We start from the raw sequence: 20,822 nt of genomic DNA on the forward strand, positions 1-20,822 counted from the left end.
ATAAGTAACTTATCACAAGTGATTGATTGTTAATATTTTATGATTGTGGTGGTTTCCCACGCACAAATTCATAGAGTTCTTTTTTATCATTGATTCAATATGGAAAATCATATCACACTTTGAGGCAATTTGATTTTTTACCATTTTGGGAACAAGCGTGTCTTGAGGGTGGTAAGATGAGGATAAAACAACCTACATTGTCTTTATATATTGCAAGAAACGCCCCTTGGACAACCCTTGTTATAGTCAAGGGACTCCATGAACCTCAAAATAACATTTTTTAAATCACATTTAAGATTTACAAAATTTTCCTTTCATGAGTCTTTGTGAGTTAAAATCCTCGTCACTATTTTTTGGAAGCACATGAATGTAAATAGTGTAGCGTCCCCATTTTTTGCAAGCATCAAAGTTTTTTGAATTAGCCTGTTCCCTGCCTTCGTAGGCTAAGGCAGTTGAATAAGGGGTCCACTTATAGTAAAGATCAGTGTGTATTCTTTGTCAGAGCTCATTTTATGTTTAGGTTTGGCCTTTAATGGACTTAGTTTGGCTCACTTACTATTTATAGTGACTATTTTAGGAAAGTTATGGTTACTATTTATAGTAGGTCACTTGAACAGGCTATGATTGCAATGCACAATTTGTTTGATCAGATTATGAAGGATTTACTATTTATAATAATTCAATGGTTGATAGAGAGAAACCCTTACTATTTTTAATAATGCAATTGGGTGCACATTGGACACAATGGTTAATGTTGATATATTTACCACCATGCTCAGCTTAGGGCCATCTGAGGGCTTCCTCTGTTGGCAACACCATATTGTGTGCTAGCTGTAGAGAGCGCCACATGGTGAGGTGTTGACTAAAATTTTGTACGTCACTAACTACGACTTACAAAATTGTGACTTTAGGCAACATTTCATGAGATTTCTCTCTCCTCTTAAAAATAGGGGAGGCTCCCTTCTTACTGTAGGTGGCTTCAATAGGAACTTACCTAAAATTACAAAGAGAATAGTTCTCTTGATCAATTCCTCTTTTTTTAGGAATGATTTGTATACAACTCTAACTTTCCAATTTAACAAAAAGTGCCTTATTGCTACGATAATATCGGTGACCCTAGAATTGATGTAAGAACAACACTAGGGGCAGCGGTTTACTTTTTATATTTTGTGAAACAAAAATAGGAACCTAAAGTCTCTTGCACTTGTCTTAACTGAAGATTCAAGTAGAATAAACAATAAGGCACAAAGTCTCTTATTGGATACCTTCAAATTTAATAAAAACACTTACAATTGAAGCCCAAAGTCTTCAGCTCTAGGTAATTGCAGCCACTACTATCGATTACAATTGGTCCTCCTATAGCACAAAGTCTTCAAAAGTTCAAATTGATTATGAATGCAAGAGGCAGCTCAAAGTCTATACAATCAAATTCAAATACCTCTTACAAAGCTCCAAAACTCACAATCAAAATCTAGAAAATCTCGTCACATAACACCTTGAATCAACACAAAGTTTTAAAGCAAGTTGCTTCTTTTATTGATAACAATTTGATTTACATCCAAGCACAAAGTCTTAGAGTGCACAATACAAATTGACAAAATTTTCTTGTCTTGCCAAAAGATGATTATTTACAATGAGCTCTTTCTTTTATATAGAAAAATAGGAGAGAGAACGGTGGAGGAAAAAGTGAAACAACCTCAACCACCTTGACTTTATTCAAAGTTGCATCCCTAATGTGATTGCAACTTAACTACATGAGTTGGTTGTATAGGTGCATGTTATCTTGTACTTACAACATAAATGCTCTTTACATGTAACTCTCCTTCTTCAATTCTACTTAAAGCATATGAAAATCTGATTTGAAGTTATTCACATGATATCAAATAGCTCTCCGAAATTCCGCATGGGACTCGAGCACAATTGTAGCATCTGGTTCATCGGTGTGTTGCGAGATTATTATAACCTTCCTGAATCTGCCTGTTTCTCCAAATATCTCTTTGTTAGAAATCTCCGTTTGATTTTGCACATTCTTTAATGGATACTTCTAGCTTGCAAATGTATCTATTACACTAATGTTGAAGTCATTCACTTCAAGTTGTAAGTAGATGGCCTCTGCAAACTTTGTGAGAACTTCTTCTTGATTCTTTAGTCCATTATCTTTAGTGATGATTTAGCATGATAGCCCTTTGAATGCTTCTTTGATCATGCTTTCTTGGTTAGTTATCTTGGCTACTGCTACCTTTGCATCTTTTACAAGTCCTTGTAGAACTTGCTCTTTGTTGGTCATCATATGTGCGTAATCATGGTACATCTCAACAGATGTGATGACTTTGTACTCACACAAGATGTCCGAATCAATCTCCATCATGTTGTTCTAAGCACCAAGATTCTTGTCGAACAACTCGATTTAATGATTGAGTGACTTGAGAATGTCATTCAATACAACAGTAGTCTTTTTTCTTTTTGCTGGGGTAACTTCTCTCAACATTACCGAATGGTGTGCCTGCGCAATTGTCACATGAAAGTTCCATAGTGTATGAACATTGTCATGTGAGGGGTCCATGGAAATCTTTTGATGTAAAAACACGGATTTTAGGCAAGGTATGGATAGGGAGAATGGATGAATTGACTAAAGACAACGAAGGAACAAATGGGTCAAGCTCAGAATGGCTAAATTAGCCTAAAATGGTTTTTTTTGGAGTGGATTGCATATGGAAACAACAAACTTTAAAATATGCAAGTGAGGAGTAAAGTGTAATGAAATGAAAACACAACATGCTTAAATGGGTGTAACTCATACTATGTATCCGACAAGCATGTGGGAAATTCTTTTCCAACCATAGGGCAGCCGTATGGAGGTTCATGGAATGGATATTGGTGGGACTTGCACTTGCATTCTTATGAGGGGAAAATAGGGACTTTCATCCATATTAGACTGAGATTTTATCCCCAATTGCATATGCAAGTAAGTGCGACTTTGTATATGCAACTTAGAGAAGTAGACAAAAGATAGAAGGAGCAACTTCATGCACACAAAAAGAGATGCAAATCTGAAAATGGAAATGACAAAAGATCTGCAAGAACAAACAAAGCAAGTATATACAAATGTCTTAAGGAAAATAACCAAAAAATTTTACCTCAACTCCACTAGGAATGAGAAAAACAAGTCATTATCCAAAACTTGAGCAAATCTGAAATAAGTCGAAGAGATTTAGGATTTTAGATTTGTCCAAAGCCAAAGACTTAAATAGATTTTGAAATCCAAACAACATAGTTCGAATTTAGACATGTGGAGATAATTAAAGAGATTAAATGCCCAAAACTTGGAACAAACTTTGACCAAATCAATGCCATATGCAAATAATTTGGTAAATGGCATCCACAACATATCAATTGATTTAGAAGATTTGAATGCAAGTCAGGAAGGATAGGAAATGCTTTCAAACCTACCTTGATCCAATCACTTGTTGTTTTAATGGTGCAAATTGGTCAAAACTAGGGCATTTTTTAGCAAAAACATGCCCTAGATGAGTTGAGAAATGAAGAAAACACTCAACAAACTCCATTTTGAGTAGCCCAATGTGTTCTTTGGGTAATTTTAGGCAAAAACGACCCTTAGATCATCAAAAACGATCAAGATATGAGCATTTCAAAGTTGGATAACTCGTTTTTGGGCTAAAAATTGCCACTTTTGGGGGTTTGATGAAAAAGTCTCATGTTTGGAAGTAAAAACCACTTTTTTTTTGAATTTGAATGTGAAAAATGTGCCCAAAAGCCCTCCAAATGCAAGTTGCAAGTTAAAAATGGGATTTCCTTGTGCAAATGCATATATTATAATGCATGCAATATGCTCCAAAATCGCCACTTTGTGTTTTTCATTAAGGACTACATGTTTTTGAAAGACATGCAATTGAGCAAAAACTCACCACTTTGCCTTACTGGAGTTTTAGAACTTGAAAACACATTTTAAAATGCATGTTGTTGGGCCATAAAATTCCACTTTGGCTTAGGCTAAGTAAAATGGGTTTTTTAATATTACATACACATGCAATTGGGTCCAAAATTGTGACCTAATGCATTTACATGTTATTAAAACATGTCTTTTAACTTAATTAGTCCATTAAGTAGCAATTTTAAAAGATGTATATGTAATGGGTTAGAAAATCTCCATTTAAATGCACTAATATAATTAAAATATACTTATTCATACAACAACATATGTAAATGGGTTAGATTTTGTCACTTGTATTAATTAAATAAGTTTAAAATATGTATATACATATTTAAACTCAACTTAACACATTAAAACGTGTCATTGCATATAAAAAGTCCATTTAATTTAATGTTGGGGCTTATAATTTATTGGAAGTGAATTTTCACATAATGATTTGCATGTTGATGTATGCAATGTTTAATAAAAACCTCACTTTTATGCACTTAAGTTGTCTTGTGTATTTATATTTAATATTTAACTATAGTTTTTAATAAAGTAACATGAAAAAAAGTTTTTTAATAGGTTATTTTTATAAAACATAAAAAACTATGGTCAAATCAACTCAAAATGAGTTGAAATTTTAAAATGGACCACAAAATCCTCTTAAATATTAAATATAATTTTATACCGTGCAATTGCCAATAAAAAGCCCACTTTTATGAGATTTTTAATAAAAATATGCAGTTGACCTGAAAAAATCCACTTTTTCCCTTATAACTTGAGCTAGACAACTTCGATTTGGACCTAAGTTAGCTTAAATCGAGCGGAATTCCAAGGGCTATTCACCCAAGTCAAAAACAAGACCAAAAACTATTTAAAACACAAAAAAAACAAAGGAAAGACAAGAAAGTTAACAAAAAATAAAGTGTTTTTGGTCAGAGAAAGTGAACTCTAACCAACAAACAATTGGGGATAATCTTGATGGAAAACTTTCAAAAGAACACATAAATAAGACTGCACAAATAATAATTCGGGGATAATGAATCGTTTTCATGATGTCTCATCAACGCATTAAGACAAAGATGATGCACCTGCGAATCCGTGAGAAAATCCGTAGGGTTGCCTCAATTTTGTGATGTCAAAACTGAGGACAACATGAGACCACATGGTTTTTAAGGAAAAAAGAAGTATTCATAGCAAGGATGGATCTAGCAGCCCGCCATGTATCCAACCCACTCAAAGAATCCAATAGGGCCTGCCTCTTAAGTAAAGTGACGCCCCTTGCTTCTCCAAAATGACAAGGAACCAATGCACTCTTAAATCATAGGCAAAGCTCCTCTACCACCACAACGAGGATTTTGAGAGAAGGCATAGGTGTCACCCATGTTGTATGCAGACTGAGAACAATAATTACAAGGCCAACATGCTTGAGACAACTATAACAACCACTAGGACGATCCTTCCACTTGGTATGAATAAGTGGTCCCTTTGGCAGCATCTCAAGATTCAGTTGAGGGATTTCTTTCTATAAAAGGCCTACTAGAACTTTGTAATAGAGGAGACTTTTGGAGAGTTCATGTTAGAGTTAGGATTCCTATTATAGGAGTTTTGTTCATTAGCACACACTATAATATAGTTGTATTTTCATCCTTTGAACCCTATTCTCATAAATCTATGTATATTTAATAGAAGGAATATACTATTTCGTGGATGGTATTAAGGTTGCATGTCATTTCTAAAAAAGTTTAGCTATCATTTGTTGCTTTCAAGCTTTGATTATTCACTTCGGGTTATCAAGTTATTGGGATCATGTTTGGTTAGTCTTTTAGTGCTTGAGGCCTAGGATTATACCATGCTATTGTTATAAACAAGATTTTTAGGGAATCATTATTATGGCGAGATAGTGAAAATACTTCCTTGTGAGCCTTGATGGGTGCTTCTTGCGGGAAGATATGAATGCCTTGGCTTGTGTTAAAGATCTTGTCATCACATTCTCTTCCCAACAATGAAGAAGCATGTCCTGTGCTCATTTTTGGGGTCTAGAATCTTCGCTAGCAGTAATGGGAGCTTGAAGGGTTGCAAAATATTTGGCGTTTCACCTAGTTTTTGTTTGTTTTCTTCCCCTTTTCCCAAACACACAAGAGAAGAGTTGACTTCTATAAAACCTTGAAGGTTGCTTTGTAGGATGCATCACATCCTACTCCTATAAAGCTTCTAGACTACTCTCCTTTAGGTGGGAGCCTAGAAGCAAGATCAACAATTAACACCCAGGTTCAAACGAAGTTGAGAAATAGTGATTATTTGTGGAGATATGTTATTTTAATTTTTTAATAAAGTGATTACTTTATTAATAATTATTTATAAAGTTAAAAAGTCACTTAATAGTGAATGGGGCCATAACCATTCATTTAAGTGACTAAAAGTGAAAATAATGGAATATATTTTGGAGGAAAAAATATTAAAGTATTTTATAAAATCAATATGCACACAAATTATATTATTTTAAATGGTATTGAAGTGCATTTATAATCTATGAACGAGTGCCCAAGTTTGAAGACTTATTATAAATTTTTACTAAAAACCTAAAGGTGGATTTAAATGCTATTAATGAGATTGGGGTTATAAAAGTACATCAAGAAACAAATCAACCTCATTATTGATGATCATGTGTTTGCAAATTTGGTGTCTTTAGAGTTTGTGCAATTGAAATGAGGGTTTTACTTTTACTAGGACATTGGAGATTGAGCAATCTTCATTGTTTTTTGCAGTTTTGAGGTTGTGAGAAATCAACCAAATTATTGTTTTGGAGGACTTGTTACATGAGTTCTATTTGTGCTTCGGTTGGAGAAGTACATCAAGGGGTTTAAGGTTTCTAAAGGTTCATTAATTGCAGACCCAAATATTCATCGGCTACTATTTCTACCATATTTCAAGCATCAAATTGCAGCTACAAACCAATGTCTCATCTAGATTACTAAGGGCTTTCTTAGCTAAGCGGCTACATAATAGTCTAGGAGTTAGAATTTGTTGGATCAGTTGTTGTCTCAGAATTCCTAGGTGTTGATAATCATTTCCAAAAAATTTTCAAAGCCTTCTATGTTACTTCTGGGTATGAACATTGATGTTGGAAAGTATATTTGTCATATATTGAACATTCAATAATATTACAGCCATTGTTTCGCCAGTCATTGTATTTAAATTGCAAATTCTATAGCTTATTCTTGCATGACAACCTCTTCATTTTATTAAATAAAATTGCAAAACATCATAAAACTAAGGGAAAACAAAAACATTTGTCAGTTTTTTTTCATTTAAACTTAATGTTGGTTTGGATTCAAGAGTAGGAACCTGAGGGTTTTTAATTTTGATAGATAAACGGCCTAGGCCTTGATACATAATAACGTATATAGGTACATCCAGATAATCAGTGTTTGGTCCCAAGTTTGATTTTTCCGTCTTCCTTCTAGGTCATTCCTCGCCCTTCTCTTCTTTTGCCTCCGATCCCAATTTGTATATAAAAAGTCACAAAACATGAATACAACAAGGGCATAGAAACAAAATATAAAGTGATAAAAGAATTTTCTTAAACAAAAATAAAATATACATGTAAATCATCAGAAAATACATCTAATAGAGCGAAGTAGTTATTTCTCAACTAAGAAAACATATCTAAAGCATCGTAATTATCATTTTGTCACACCGGAGGGTGTTTTACTGACCCAGTTATATAAAAATACAACAATAATAAATCTATGTTACTCTAGTGGCATAAAATGGGGGGAAAGAGGCTCCTTGTCATTCTGAATGTCCATCAAGTCCACACTGGATGATTACAAAACCTCCACATTAACCTCAAACTCATATTCCTAGGATCCCACACCATCTTCCACAACGAATTTGTCTATCCAATCATATTGTCTTGGTATGCGAGATGTAGGTTGTGTGTAAAAGCTAAAGAAAAACCTCTAAATCTTCTTTGGGATAATAAGATATAAACTAGAGTTGATATTCTAAAAAATCTAAGCAATCCCTAATTTAGATGGAGTCCCTATATTTATATTTTGACTTCTTATGTCTGACCTACTTCTATACCTATATTAGCTAATTCGTTTGCCCTTTGATTGCCCTCTTGGTATATATGATTGATTGTGATATTGTCAAAGGGTTGACATAGTGAGAGGGCTAGATAAAATTGAGTCCAGTCTCCAATTAATGAGGGATCCTTTCTTTATAGCATTTATTATAATTGCAGAATCTCCTTCAATCTCCACGTTCTTGCAACCAAGAGTTTCACTTTCATCTAAAGCCTTTAATTCTGCCCAATTATTAGTTTTTGTCCCTATATATCTTGTCAACTTTTCTATCTCCATGTCTTTAGAGTCAGGGCCTGCTTTGCTTGGATTCCCTCTTGAAGATCTGTCAAAATTGAGTTTAAACCATTTGTCCTAAGGGGTTATTATAAATTAGAGAAGAATTTTTTTTTAAAAAATGATGATATTCCAATTATTTAATTGTGCAACCCTCACATTGTTCCCTCACTCATGTATTACATGGTCACTCCTCTTAAGCTCTTTTATCCTCTTTATTATCTTAATTTTTTTTAAAAAAAAGCTTTCTATATTGTCTTAATTTAATATATAGGTATAAATCTTATTTTTTATTATTAATTAATAATATATTATTTCTTTTTTATTAAAGATTTGAGTGTTTTTATTGAGAACTTCATCATCAATTCTAAGCATTAACTAGATGCAATATATAGGATGACGAATAAGGGGTCCATCCCATAATAACCAACAATCCAAGCCCGTGAATACAATGATGCACCAAGAACAAAAAACCTGTGAGCTCATTGGCCCAACAGGGCCTTGATCTTGAGTGGGCACAAAAATGCCACCCACAACCATTGCATAATGCCCTCAACAACTATTTATTATTTATAAAAAATATATTTGTTTATAAGTGAAATGCTACCTAAGGGGGTAGTTCCCTATATAAATATAAAAAGGAATAAGAAAAGTACATAGTAGATTTAGAGTTGATGAAAGAGGAAGGTGAGCCCTTCACTCAATTTGAAAATCCTCCTTAGTTGTTCAATGGTAAAGAGTTTATTATTTTCAGATAGTAGCTTGTTGAAATCTTCCATGTGTGGTTTTACAATTCCCTTTCCTCATGCTTACTGTTTAAACATTTTTGCAAACTCCTTAATGTGTGGCTTGACTTTTATTTTTGCAATTTTTGTCATTATTGTCACGTGATTTTCTTTTGGTTCTTGCTCTTTGATGTATGTGCTTGTAATTTGAACAATGGGCATATACAACTAGGAATATATCTCCCCATCATGAATGTGTCGCTCCTTGTGTACCCAAATATTCCTTATGATGACTTTAATTATGGTTTCCTTTGCTTGTTGATCATGTGCTCAAGTGAAGTGTCTCCTAAAACATTCCTATTCTTCCTCTTGCAAACTTCTACACACAACACCCAAAATTATTGCCATAATGTGTGTAAGAAATATCCATATAGAAACTTCAACTAAGAACTCATTTATGCTGTTTTGATCGACTTGTATCAATTCTGGTTTTCGATTCTCTTTTATAAGCACATATAGAGGTCTCCAAATTTTTGTGAATTAGTGATTTCGAGTTTCACTTTCCATCGTTTGAGTATTTTGAGTTCCGCTGTTATTTACTAATCTTTGTATCTTTTATAATCTTGTTGTAGATATACTTGTTTGGGGCTCGTGCTTGATTTATTCTCATTTTATCATTTGCATTGTGCTTTAAAATGAGAATGATCAACTGAAAATTGTTTGGGGCTGTTTGGAGACTTGTCTTATTCAAGTCCCTTCTTTGGTGTTTTCCATCTCCACAACAACCAAATAGATTGAAAAGGTAAATAGGTAAATGACGATGTAATAGAAATAAACTCCGCTAGATAGAGGACAACCCCTATTACTTGATATATGTAAATAGAAACAAAAGTCGCTAGTGGAGGAGAACACATATTGCATGATATAAGATAATGATATTGATAGAAAGGGATGTGATGAACCCCAAGATGCTCAAAGACAGGAGAGAGAGGAAAGAAAGATATTACCAAATGGGCTCAAGAAAGACGAGCTATGTCGATTGCTGCAAGAGATTGTTGTAGTAAATGATAGAGCAAGAGAGCTGTAAAAGCAAAGATAATGTGAGAGAACGAGAGAGAGAGAGAGAGAGAGAGAGAGAGAGAGAGAGATAACTTGTAGAGAGCTTGAATGAAGCAAATACCTCAATTTAAAGAGAGAATAGGAGGGAAAAAGAAACTTCTGGTTGGCTCTAGAAGATTCCCATGGCATAAGCAACTGACAAGTGCCATACATGCCCGAGAATGATATTTCAATGTTGAGATGTGAGTGGACGAATGCATGTTGCGCAGACATCTACGGGGCGCACTAGTGTCCAAATGAGTCACGCTCAAAAACAAGTGGCAAAGGAAATACGTGAGTAATGAAAAAGAGATGCAAGAATATAGCTATTGATATGGACTCTGAGCATCATGAGAGGGAAAAAGATAATGCAGGGCTGAAATGGACCTCCTCAAATGCTAATGGAATGAACACTAAAGTGGTTAGAAAAGTGTATCTGGAATTGCACATGGGGGGGTGCACAATTGTTGGCTCTACATTTTGGCCCCACTTTAGCGGGCTGATGAATCTAAATGAATATGAACGCTAAAGAAAGTCTACTGAAAGAAAATAATATCATGATGCCAAAAGGGCACTGTAGAGGAAGAAGATATCACTTGGATCTAAGAAAGTGTGCCCCAAGGGTGATGACGTGCAAGACAAACTCATTAGAGAGAAAAAGATGCACAAGACAACGAGGTTAGATATGAAAGCCCCAAGGTTTTGAGAAAACAACAAATAAACTAAAGGCTTGGGGTTAGCAATATTAAATAGACCCGACGTAAAAGTTTGTCTCAATACAATGCATCATCCCTAAAACATAAGAAGCAACAAATGGAGGAATCTAAACAAGGAGAGAAGATTTAGGATTGATTATTTCTTCATGGAAGAATATATTCTTCCAGACAGGGAAACAACTAATGTTGAAGAGACAACACATGACTAAGACAATAGCTTGATCTTCTATTGGAGATCATATAGATGATCATGATTATTAGCACCAACCTTGCTATGGAGGAAAGCAACTACTTAGAAAGACACTCAATGTAACCAACTTCACTCGGGAAGAGGGCCTCTATCAAGGAAATTACACTGTTATGGGCAGCAATTTGTGTTATACTAGATAGCTATACGATAGGGCAATTTTGATAAAGCTCCAACATGCATAGAAAATATTAGATAGGCATGTGATAGGGAGGCTTTAAGGGTATGCTGACATGTATAACATTGAGCTTGATAGGCATGTGAGAGGGTGGCTTAAGATTGTGCCGATACACATAGCGTTAATCTCGATAGGCATATGATAGGGCAAGATCAAGATACTAAGCTAGTGGTTTGGCCCTTACAAAGGAAGATTAATAGACTGTAGAATGGCTGCCACGGAGGTAGATAAGAGAAGATAGTGGTTTGGCCACCACAAAGACAAATAAGATGGGATAAGAAAGTGGATTGGCCCCCAAGAAGGCCAATAAGACAAGATAAGAAAGTGGATTGATATGTATAAAATATAGGATAGACCTAAACCTTGATATCACTCATCATGCATAGAAGAAGCAATAGCATGGAGCTTCTTACATGTAGGAGGAAGAGTGATCAAGTGGGCTTTGAGAAGCTGCAATAAGATATTCTCTTGTTCAAATAAAGAATGAGGAGCAGCAAGCAACCCTTTCTCTTGTAAAGGAAGGTTTGAATTCTCACAAGAAGATGGCATAGAGATATTAGATTATTGAGGAAGATGAAGACAAAGAATAAGTTTTGTAACCTAAACCCATTGTAGAAGAGTGAGGCTTTAGTTTCAAAGGGACCTTGACTCCGCGTTCCATGCATCCAAGACCATTTCCTTTATATTAATGCTGAGAAAGAATATCAAATCCTACACCATATCTTGATTTCAATACCTCAAAAGGGTGGGGATCAATATTATCGGCATAGTTGGCAACATTCACACTATCTTGTGACATAGCAGAATGATCATCCCCAATAGCAAGTAGGAATGAAATCTTTGGAATATTAAGGTGGATTGGTTCAGTTTCATCTAAAGTACCCTGAGCATCACCAAGACATACATTTGATTGAGGAAAATCAAGTTGGCACCACCATTAAGATTAGGAACTCGTGGTGGTGCAAGAGTTGTTCTTGATGATGAAGGAATCAAAATTTTAAAAGTAGTGCATTTTGAAGATCGATTAACCTTATCCTTGTAATAATAATGAATGGACGATCAATCTTTAATGTAACTTTATCATTATGAACAAACTTGGTAGATTTATGCAAGGTAGATGGGACTGCACTCATAGCATGAATCTATTGTCTACCCAAAAGGAGATTATATTGAAAAGTTTGTGCAATTACATGTACTAGAGTGGGTAAAGTGATGGGCCCAAGCTGCAAAAGTAGTTGTACCTAGAGCTTGTTGACCAAAATTATCGAACCCAATAATTGATAGAGAAGAAGTTGAAATAGAACTTGGATGCATTTTGATTTTAGGTAAAAGATCAATACTACAAACTAAGTTCTGAAATAGTGTTAAGGGTAGTACATCTAATACTAATTACATTCACAAAAGGAACCATCATTAATGGATCATCTTGATCTTGTTGTTCACTGGATGGAATTTTATGCTGATGAAATGTAATCTCTAGAACACTAGAGCATGTACAATTCAATAAAGCATTTGCACCACCTAGTCTAGTGGAAAATGGCACAAGGATCTTCTGTAGAGCTTTTTGAAGCATACCATGATAAAGAGAAGTTTGAAGAAGATCCCAAAGAGATATCTTAGTGGGAGTAACATGAAGCTTCTCCACAACATCAAAAACTACTAGGGCTTGAGGACATGATTTAGGATTGAGTTATGGAATAGATTGAGAGGATGGAATACTAGTGCCTTGCTTAATTCCACTAGTGTGATAAGTATGAGTTACTTTTTGATAATTAGTAGCCACACACTTCTCACGCTTTAGAGATAATAATTACAGAAAGGACACACAAGGTGAACCTTAGAAGGGTTACCCCTAATAGTCATATTTTTCTTTGACTTGGGTCATGGATCTTCTCCATTAACATAGATGATTTCCCTCTTGGGCTTTTTAGGGGCAAAAGAGACAATAATTACATTAAAAAATTTATGCTCAACATCGACTCGTGGGAGTTCAAATATGAGATGAGATTCCTCACTAATGCATCTTCTCTAAAAGAGAGTGCATTCGAATGAAGTGATGGTAAAGTAATATTAAGAATCTGATTAATGGTCTTACCTTCTTGCATTACAATTTCCTCACAAGTAGAAGCAAATTCAATGGAGGGGTCAATAAAGAATACTAAGAAAGGAGAAAAGAAGTCACTTTCATAAATCGCATGAGAATAGAAGTTCCTTAACAAAGTAACAAAGATACAGAAAGAAATAAAATGGAAATTTCATTTTGAAACAGAGATATAGACAAGGTGTATAGAGGCAGGTGAAGGCCAATGAATATCTCAAAATTTCTCTGGGAAGGTGAAACCTTTGCAGTGTTCTTTTTAGGGGGATAATGACTACCCAAATTAATGATAAATGATGCTTTTAAAATGATGGAGGAGTGCTCATGTTGGGTTTGCCAAAATGTCATATAGTAACTTTGACTCCAACCAAAGGAATAGTAGATTCCCTTGAGAGCCAAGTTCACAACATACATTCAAATATCTCCAAACTAGGTAAACTAATGGAAATATCCTATTATAGATAAGGAAAATAAATATTTTAGTTGTAGAAATGGGAAAACTAAACGAAAGAGGGTCATCAATCCAAATTTGAGCGTCTTGACCATGAATGTCAATGCAGTGCACATACGTTTGTACGATGCACTATAGTCATGTATGAACCAAAATAGAAAACACCCAAAATGTGGCAAAAGCTCTAGTTTGTATTTTAGGTAACCTACAAAATGACGAAGTTAGGAATTGCGATACAATATATTGAATAATAGAAATGAAATAAATAAGTAAATCACATGCAAACCCTCATGCGGTTGACCGCTTCCAATGGACTTGCACACTTTCAAGAGAGGAAAAACTGTTTGGGGCTGTTTGGAGACTTGCCTTAGCTAGGTCCTTGCTTTTGTGTGTTCTGCCTCCACAACATGCAAATAGATAGATAGATTGAAAATTTAAATAGATAAATGATGATGTAATAGAAACAGACTCTAATAGATGGAGGAGAACCCTTACTATGTGATATACATAAATAGAAACAAACCTTGCTAATGGAGAACACCTATTGTATGAAATAAGATAATATTATTGATAGAAAGGGATGTGATGAATCGCAAGATTCTCATAGACATGAGAGAGAGAGAGAGAGAGAGAGAGAGAGAGGAGAGATATTATGAAATGGGCTTGAGGAAGACAAAAGAGCTCTGTAGATTACTGCAAGAGATCATGGAGCAAGAGAGATGTAAAAAAAAAAAGATAAAATGAGAGCACAAGGGAGAGAGAAAGAGATAACTTGAAGAGAGCTTAAACGAAACAAAGACCTCAATTTAAAGTGAGAATAGAAGGGAAAAAGAGACTTTCGAGTGGTTCTAGAAGATTCCCACTGACATAAGCAAGTGACATGTGACAGACATGCACAAGAATGATATTTGAATGTTGAGATGTTAGTGGAAGAAAATGTGACGTGTGAATGACTGTGCGGTGTGCTAGCATCCAAAAATATGACAGGTGGCAAAGGAAACGTGCGAGTAATGCATAAGTGATGCTAGAATATAGCTGCTGACATGGACTATGAGCATCCTGGGGTAAAAAGGATAATGCAGGGCTGAAATGGACCTACTCACATGCTAATGGAATGGTGGCTAAAGTATTACCTAAATTGCACATAGGGGTGTACAATTTTTGACTACACATTAGAAGATGATTCAAAAAATGTTTGGCATACAAAAATAATAGTCCATAAAATAGTAATGGGTAAAAGAAAAAGAAATCAGTCTGGGAACTACCAATGTACATACCAACGAAAATGCATTGAAACTAGCCAGCAACAAAAGAAAGTTCATATGAAGAGTGGCATGTAGATGAAATCAAATATAAATCTTTGTGATTTCTCATCAATAAAGTGGAGACCCTACTTTTGTGATAGTAGGTTAGGTCTAGAAACCATGATGACAATTCATTTCTCTAGCATAGAGTTACCATTATGAACTTTGTTACGATGATGGAAACCATTTTGGTCATTACAAGGAAACAAACCAAGATGAAAATCTCCAAGACCCTATTATAGAGATACAAGGAACTGCCAAATGTAAAAGAAGAAATCCACATGACAATGGAGGATGCAGTCTGAATTAACATCTCAAAACATTATAACCTGACATACACCCACCTAGGAGGAACTTTGGATACAACTCAAGGCCACACAAAATGTTTTGCAACTGTCTAGTAGAATTTCTAATCTAAGGGAGCCTAAGTTAGTTTTGAAGTATCTTTATCAACAAATCAATGAATGATTTGACAATCACCCAAATGAGTGTTTGATAATTAACAATACTGTGTACTTCACTAATGCGATGCTTTCCTTCGATCTGACAATTTTTTTCATAACCATTCTTCCAAATATGTCTTCATCTGTGGTAGGCCATGCCAATGAAAGCCCAGACAGAAACCTTGTCATCTGCCCTTGAATTCTAAGGCAAGTGGAGCACAGTATGTTCCTTGTTTGCTACATCAAATGTGAAAGGTTGAGATAATGACTACCTGATTGATATAAATATATTTGTACTTGGTTTTGGATAAATATATGTGCATTGATTACAGTAATTTATTGTGAGCCACTTCTGGGAGGAATTTATTTTAGCAGATTGTGAAAGTAGGGTCACACATCTGTTTTTGAAACATAATGGTAATAATGGGTTTGTTATTCCCTGAAAATTTTAATTCACATTGTCACAGTTTTAAATAGATATATTGTAATTGTTTCCATCGAGTTATTAGTGATTTTGTCAATTTATTATCTTAGTGGATAAATATGCCAACAAAGTTTCTGTCATCCTATTCATATGATTGTTGCAGAGTAGGTAATGTGTTGAAACGTAAGCCTTAAAGTGTTGGGTGGAAATACACTATATATAGACTACACATCCTAGACTTAAGAAGTGGATCTTAGCATATTGGAACTATTGGTAGGTAGTTATCCTCATACTTTGTTGAAATATAGATTTGAGCACCAATTTATGTAGCCTGGCTGACAATCTTCCATGTTGACAGAAATAGCTGTGAACAGTTATCCCCTTGCATCATTATCCATTAAAATAATGACCGCATTTTTTTCTATAAAAAATAAAAAATATATGTTTTTCTAGTGTAGATGTCTACCGATATAGTTAAGCATCAATTTGGGGCTGAATAATACCTAGCTTTTATCTAAGTTAAAAACCTTTTACTAAATCTGGAATTATTAGATAATGTGAGGTATACTTTGCAATTTTACTCTAATAAAGACATTTATTTGACACTTTATGCATCCAAAAGCCATCAGTAAGTGTATGGGCAGAAACAGTTTTCTAGAAATAAATAAGACTTGGTGGCCAATCATATAAATTGAACTGCAAATATAGAAGGTTGATCAACATAAGCATAATTAAAAAGCCCACTTGAACAAAAAAATGTTCTTCTGACATAGAACGAAAAAATGCTGATCTGACATAGCAGCGTATGGCTATGTAGAAGATAACTGATTGAAATATGGAACAAGTCAACCCAATAGGACAAATCTGTAATGGGCACTCTGGAAATGCCCAAAAACTGAACCAACTGCTGATAAAGATTTTAATGCTTTTGCATAGATTTTGAAACCACATAACATGAAGGAATTTATGCAAACTGGAGACTTAACTACTGCTGAAATACATAGCAAACTCACTAATTACTCTACCATCATAAAATCAAATACATGACAAACTCTTCAACTCACTAATTACACCCAATCTGCCTGTAGCTGGAAATGTGCCCAAGCTACCTATTAATGAAGTTAATAGCAATGAATTCCAAAGGCCAAACCCCAAGGGAATGACGTCTAGAATGTCACAAGAGAGGATCAACGTCCTCTAATGCCCAAAACAGATCTGTAACTCACATATCTATTTTCTTCTCATAACCAACCTTTCCTAACAATAGCCACAAGCTCTCTTTTTATTCCTACTTCATAGGGTTGACCACTTTTCACAAGCAATGTGGGATAAATAAAATAAAATAAAAGGCTAACAGTCACACAACTAGACAACTGCTAAAGTGGGGACATTACAAAATCGTGATAAATAGTGTCATTTCAACAGAAAAGGCAAGTCAAAAGACACAAAAGGAATTTACAATTACACGTAATAAGTAAGTATGCATACTTCTCTATTATATTAAAGGATTTTATTTTACAATTGTTGAATGTATTTAATTGCAGGTCGCATTGTGTCAAAAAAGTCACACCTATTGAGAATTATCAGCAGTTTGTGATGCAAAATGGTAAATTTCTATCAGTCATCAGGCAAACAGCCCTATTCAGATAATCAGGAGCACTGGCTCTGTAAATTCATTGTATTTCTAGTTTAGCCTAGCAGCGATTTCTATACCCCAGTCAATTTTTATTAAGAGTTTGAGGCTTCCAATAGGGACCATATGGCACCTCAAGCACACAAAATATTTTATATATGTTACTCCGTGTTTCCAGGAAAGGGGATCAGGAAAATGGGTTTCCAGGATGGATTTATTTTTCCCGCAGCAGGAGATGGCAGTGGGGATAGCTACACAAAAAATAGGGAATATTTTATATATATAGGAAAATTTTAAATATTTACATGAAAATAAATATGGATAAGGCATACTTGTGTACGATATAGAGCCTTAATATATAAATTTTGTATTAAATAATTTAAATTCACTGTTCACATCAGAGTGGACGTCAAACGAATTAATTCAAACATTAAGGGACAACTAAGGGATGGATTTCCTAAAGTTTCCTAGTTTCAAGATGTCTCCGTTTTTGGAACAAGGCAAATTATGCCGGAAATGTTGTCTCTAGGCAATATTCCGTATTTTATTCTTACAACTGAAGGATGGTCTCCTATGGTGGGCAGTGTCAATTTGTGATTATTACGAGCACCTTAAATCGAAAGGCTGCATCCCTGCTTGTACTACCTACCATAAGCAAGTGATATAGTAAATTACCTAACGCTATTTTTTTAAAGAAATCGATTATTATATAACTTAAATTATATGAAGGTTTTGCTTTTAATTGGTTTGTGGGCTATTCTGTAGGAGCGCGCCAGAATTAGGATGATGAGGGAGAAGCGTGCTGGTAAGGCGCCATCATATTGGGATGGTGTTTGGAGTGGTGACAGTCAACCGACATATCAGAGTACAGGTGACAGTACTTAACTTTTTGCCGTTATTTAAAAACAAAGGATGCCAGTGAAAATGTAATCTGAATAATTTTTCCAATTGCTTTATAATGAGAAATTAATTATTTTGCAAGTGGATTCTTTGTTCAGCTCGTTCTTGCAAAAATTAATCTTTAACTGTTTCCCTGTAAAAGTCTTCCTGTTGTCTTTCTTGATCAAGCTACATGATAATCCCTAATTGACAACATTGAAATTGTCCGAGCTTGACAGCAACATCAACATAATGATACTCTAATGACTGTGGCCCAATGGTAAGTTGGAGCACGTAAAACATGATGATATAGCATACCGTGTTGTTAAGTTGAAGAACTCTTATTGCATGATTAGAACTATTGGGTTTCCTACCAAAGGAAACAAAGAAACATTAAACTCGTATCATTAAAATCCGAGTCATCCCACATATTCATTATTTTCCCTTCTCCAGCTATATTCTTTTCTGTCCATTCATAACTTCGGCTTACATTGTCTTATCCTAGAGGAGAGGCTGAAGACTTTTTAAACTATCAGTAGACTCGCCATTCATTCTTAAAACGTTCACAAACGGAATTGATATTGACTCAGGGCTGTAGTTTGCTTTGCACTTTCTAGTATCTCTTGTGCAAAAGAGATCTTCCACATTTTTTTTAAAGGGTGCAGTAGGAATCAGACACATTGCAAAAACTGAAGATGCTCAATATCTTGCATGAATTTGTTAATTTGGAACTGAATCGGATGGTTGACGTGCTTGGCAGATAACAAAGTCCGTGAGAGAGCTAGTAGAGCTGCTGCTGCAGCAAGAAAATGGAGAGAGTATTCGAGGAAAGGTGTTGATCGGAGACCAACATGCAGCCTTCCTGAGGGCAAGTCAGCTGAGGAAGAGCAGAAAGAAATGCAAAATGTGTGATGACAATGTAATATTAGACTGCAGAAAAATTATTTCATGAAAGAGGATGTCATATGGTGACTTAAATATTATATACCACGTGGTAAATGTATTTCTCGTATGAATGTATAGAAGCAATCTAAGTACTGTATAGTAGCAGGTCAAAATTGAACTCTCCAATGAATATATATAATTGGCTTGAAGGGGAGCCTTATAGATAATGAAGTACCTACAGATATCGAATGTAGCCAATCAATCAGCCATTATTTCAACAGAAGGTATATCCCACCGGAGGTAAACTACTGCATTAGAACTTCATAGGTTTATCTCTTAGCTTATCACTTTGAATGTCAATGGCATCAAAGTTGGATGTTTACACGTAATATGTCAGGAATGAATACAAAATAATTTTTTTACACCAAGTCAATATGAGAATACATTAAATGGTTAAACTATTAGATTATCAGTTCTCACTTCTTATTTACTTATGTACGGCCACCTTGTGAGAAAAAAATTGTCAGAAGTCTAAGCTTATCACTTTAATTTTTAAAGGCACCTGTGTTTACTCATGTAGTAGTGACTCTTGGATATTTGCAGTAAGTTTGTTAGAAACAATTGACGAGTGTAAGCGTATCACTTCTAATGAGAGGCATTAAGTTCAATGTTTGTCCACAATAAATATGTTAATGCAATCAGATTTCCACAATCCATGATTTAAAATGTTTATTTTCTGGAATAGATATGTTACCAGGGAAAATTTGCCATTGTCATTAATAAGAATGTATTCCCATATGTTTGGATTAAGTCTGCTATTAATCCAGTGGTATTTTCCCCTTATTTTCTGGATGGTATATCCAACTTATTTAAACAAGTTGGAAAAGCAGGTTATACGGAGATTTGATTCTAGAATATCGTCTCTACAATCTAAATACCAACCTTATCTTGTGGAAGATATGAGGTTGTTTGGTCCTCAACATACATGGAATCAAAGGAAAGGATTGTCATAAGGAGCTTTTGTAGTTCACTACATGCTTACCATTCACATGCTATAATCTTTGTTAATTGAGTTTATTAGGGTTTTTAACTAAAACCATCTACATTTTGAATGTATATTGTTTTTTAAAGGATTCTTTAATTTCTTGTTTTAATATAGATATCTCATTTAATAAATTATTACTTTCGTATTCTTTAGAAGTTCTTGATGTAAATCTAAATGAAGAGTTCGATTATAATACATCCAATCTAACATGTGTAAACACAAATCAACATGCTTATGAAAACTTAGATGCAAAATAAAAATATTAGTATCATGAGTAATTTTTTTGTAATTTATATATTCAAACAAATTGTTTTAGAAAATTACACATTTTCTATTGTGACCTATTGACATATACAATATATTTTTAAAGAAATATTCAACATACATAAATCTGT

At 34.5% G+C, this 20,822-nt stretch overlaps 1 protein-coding gene across 1 annotated transcript in view; it reads left to right on the plus strand.

Annotated features, from left to right (window-relative positions):
• LOC149566297 (DNAJ heat shock N-terminal domain-containing protein) overlaps nucleotides 1-19,846 on the plus strand; it is an 83,441-nt gene extending 63,595 nt beyond the window's left edge. Inside the window, exons 8-9 of the mRNA XM_089819707.1 lie at nucleotides 18,384-18,489; nucleotides 19,258-19,846. Of these exons, the coding sequence (XP_089675833.1) occupies nucleotides 18,384-18,489; nucleotides 19,258-19,409 (258 nt within the window). The 3' untranslated portion in view covers nucleotides 19,410-19,846. The remainder of the gene's footprint in view (nucleotides 1-18,383; nucleotides 18,490-19,257) is intronic.
• The last annotated feature ends 976 nt before the right edge of the window (nucleotides 19,847-20,822 follow it).

Source organism: Cupressus sempervirens, chromosome 3, assembly GCF_028749045.1.
Source record: "Cupressus sempervirens isolate cs-2001-9-10 chromosome 3, ASM2874904v1, whole genome shotgun sequence".
Taxonomy (NCBI): domain Eukaryota; kingdom Viridiplantae; phylum Streptophyta; class Pinopsida; order Cupressales; family Cupressaceae; genus Cupressus; species Cupressus sempervirens.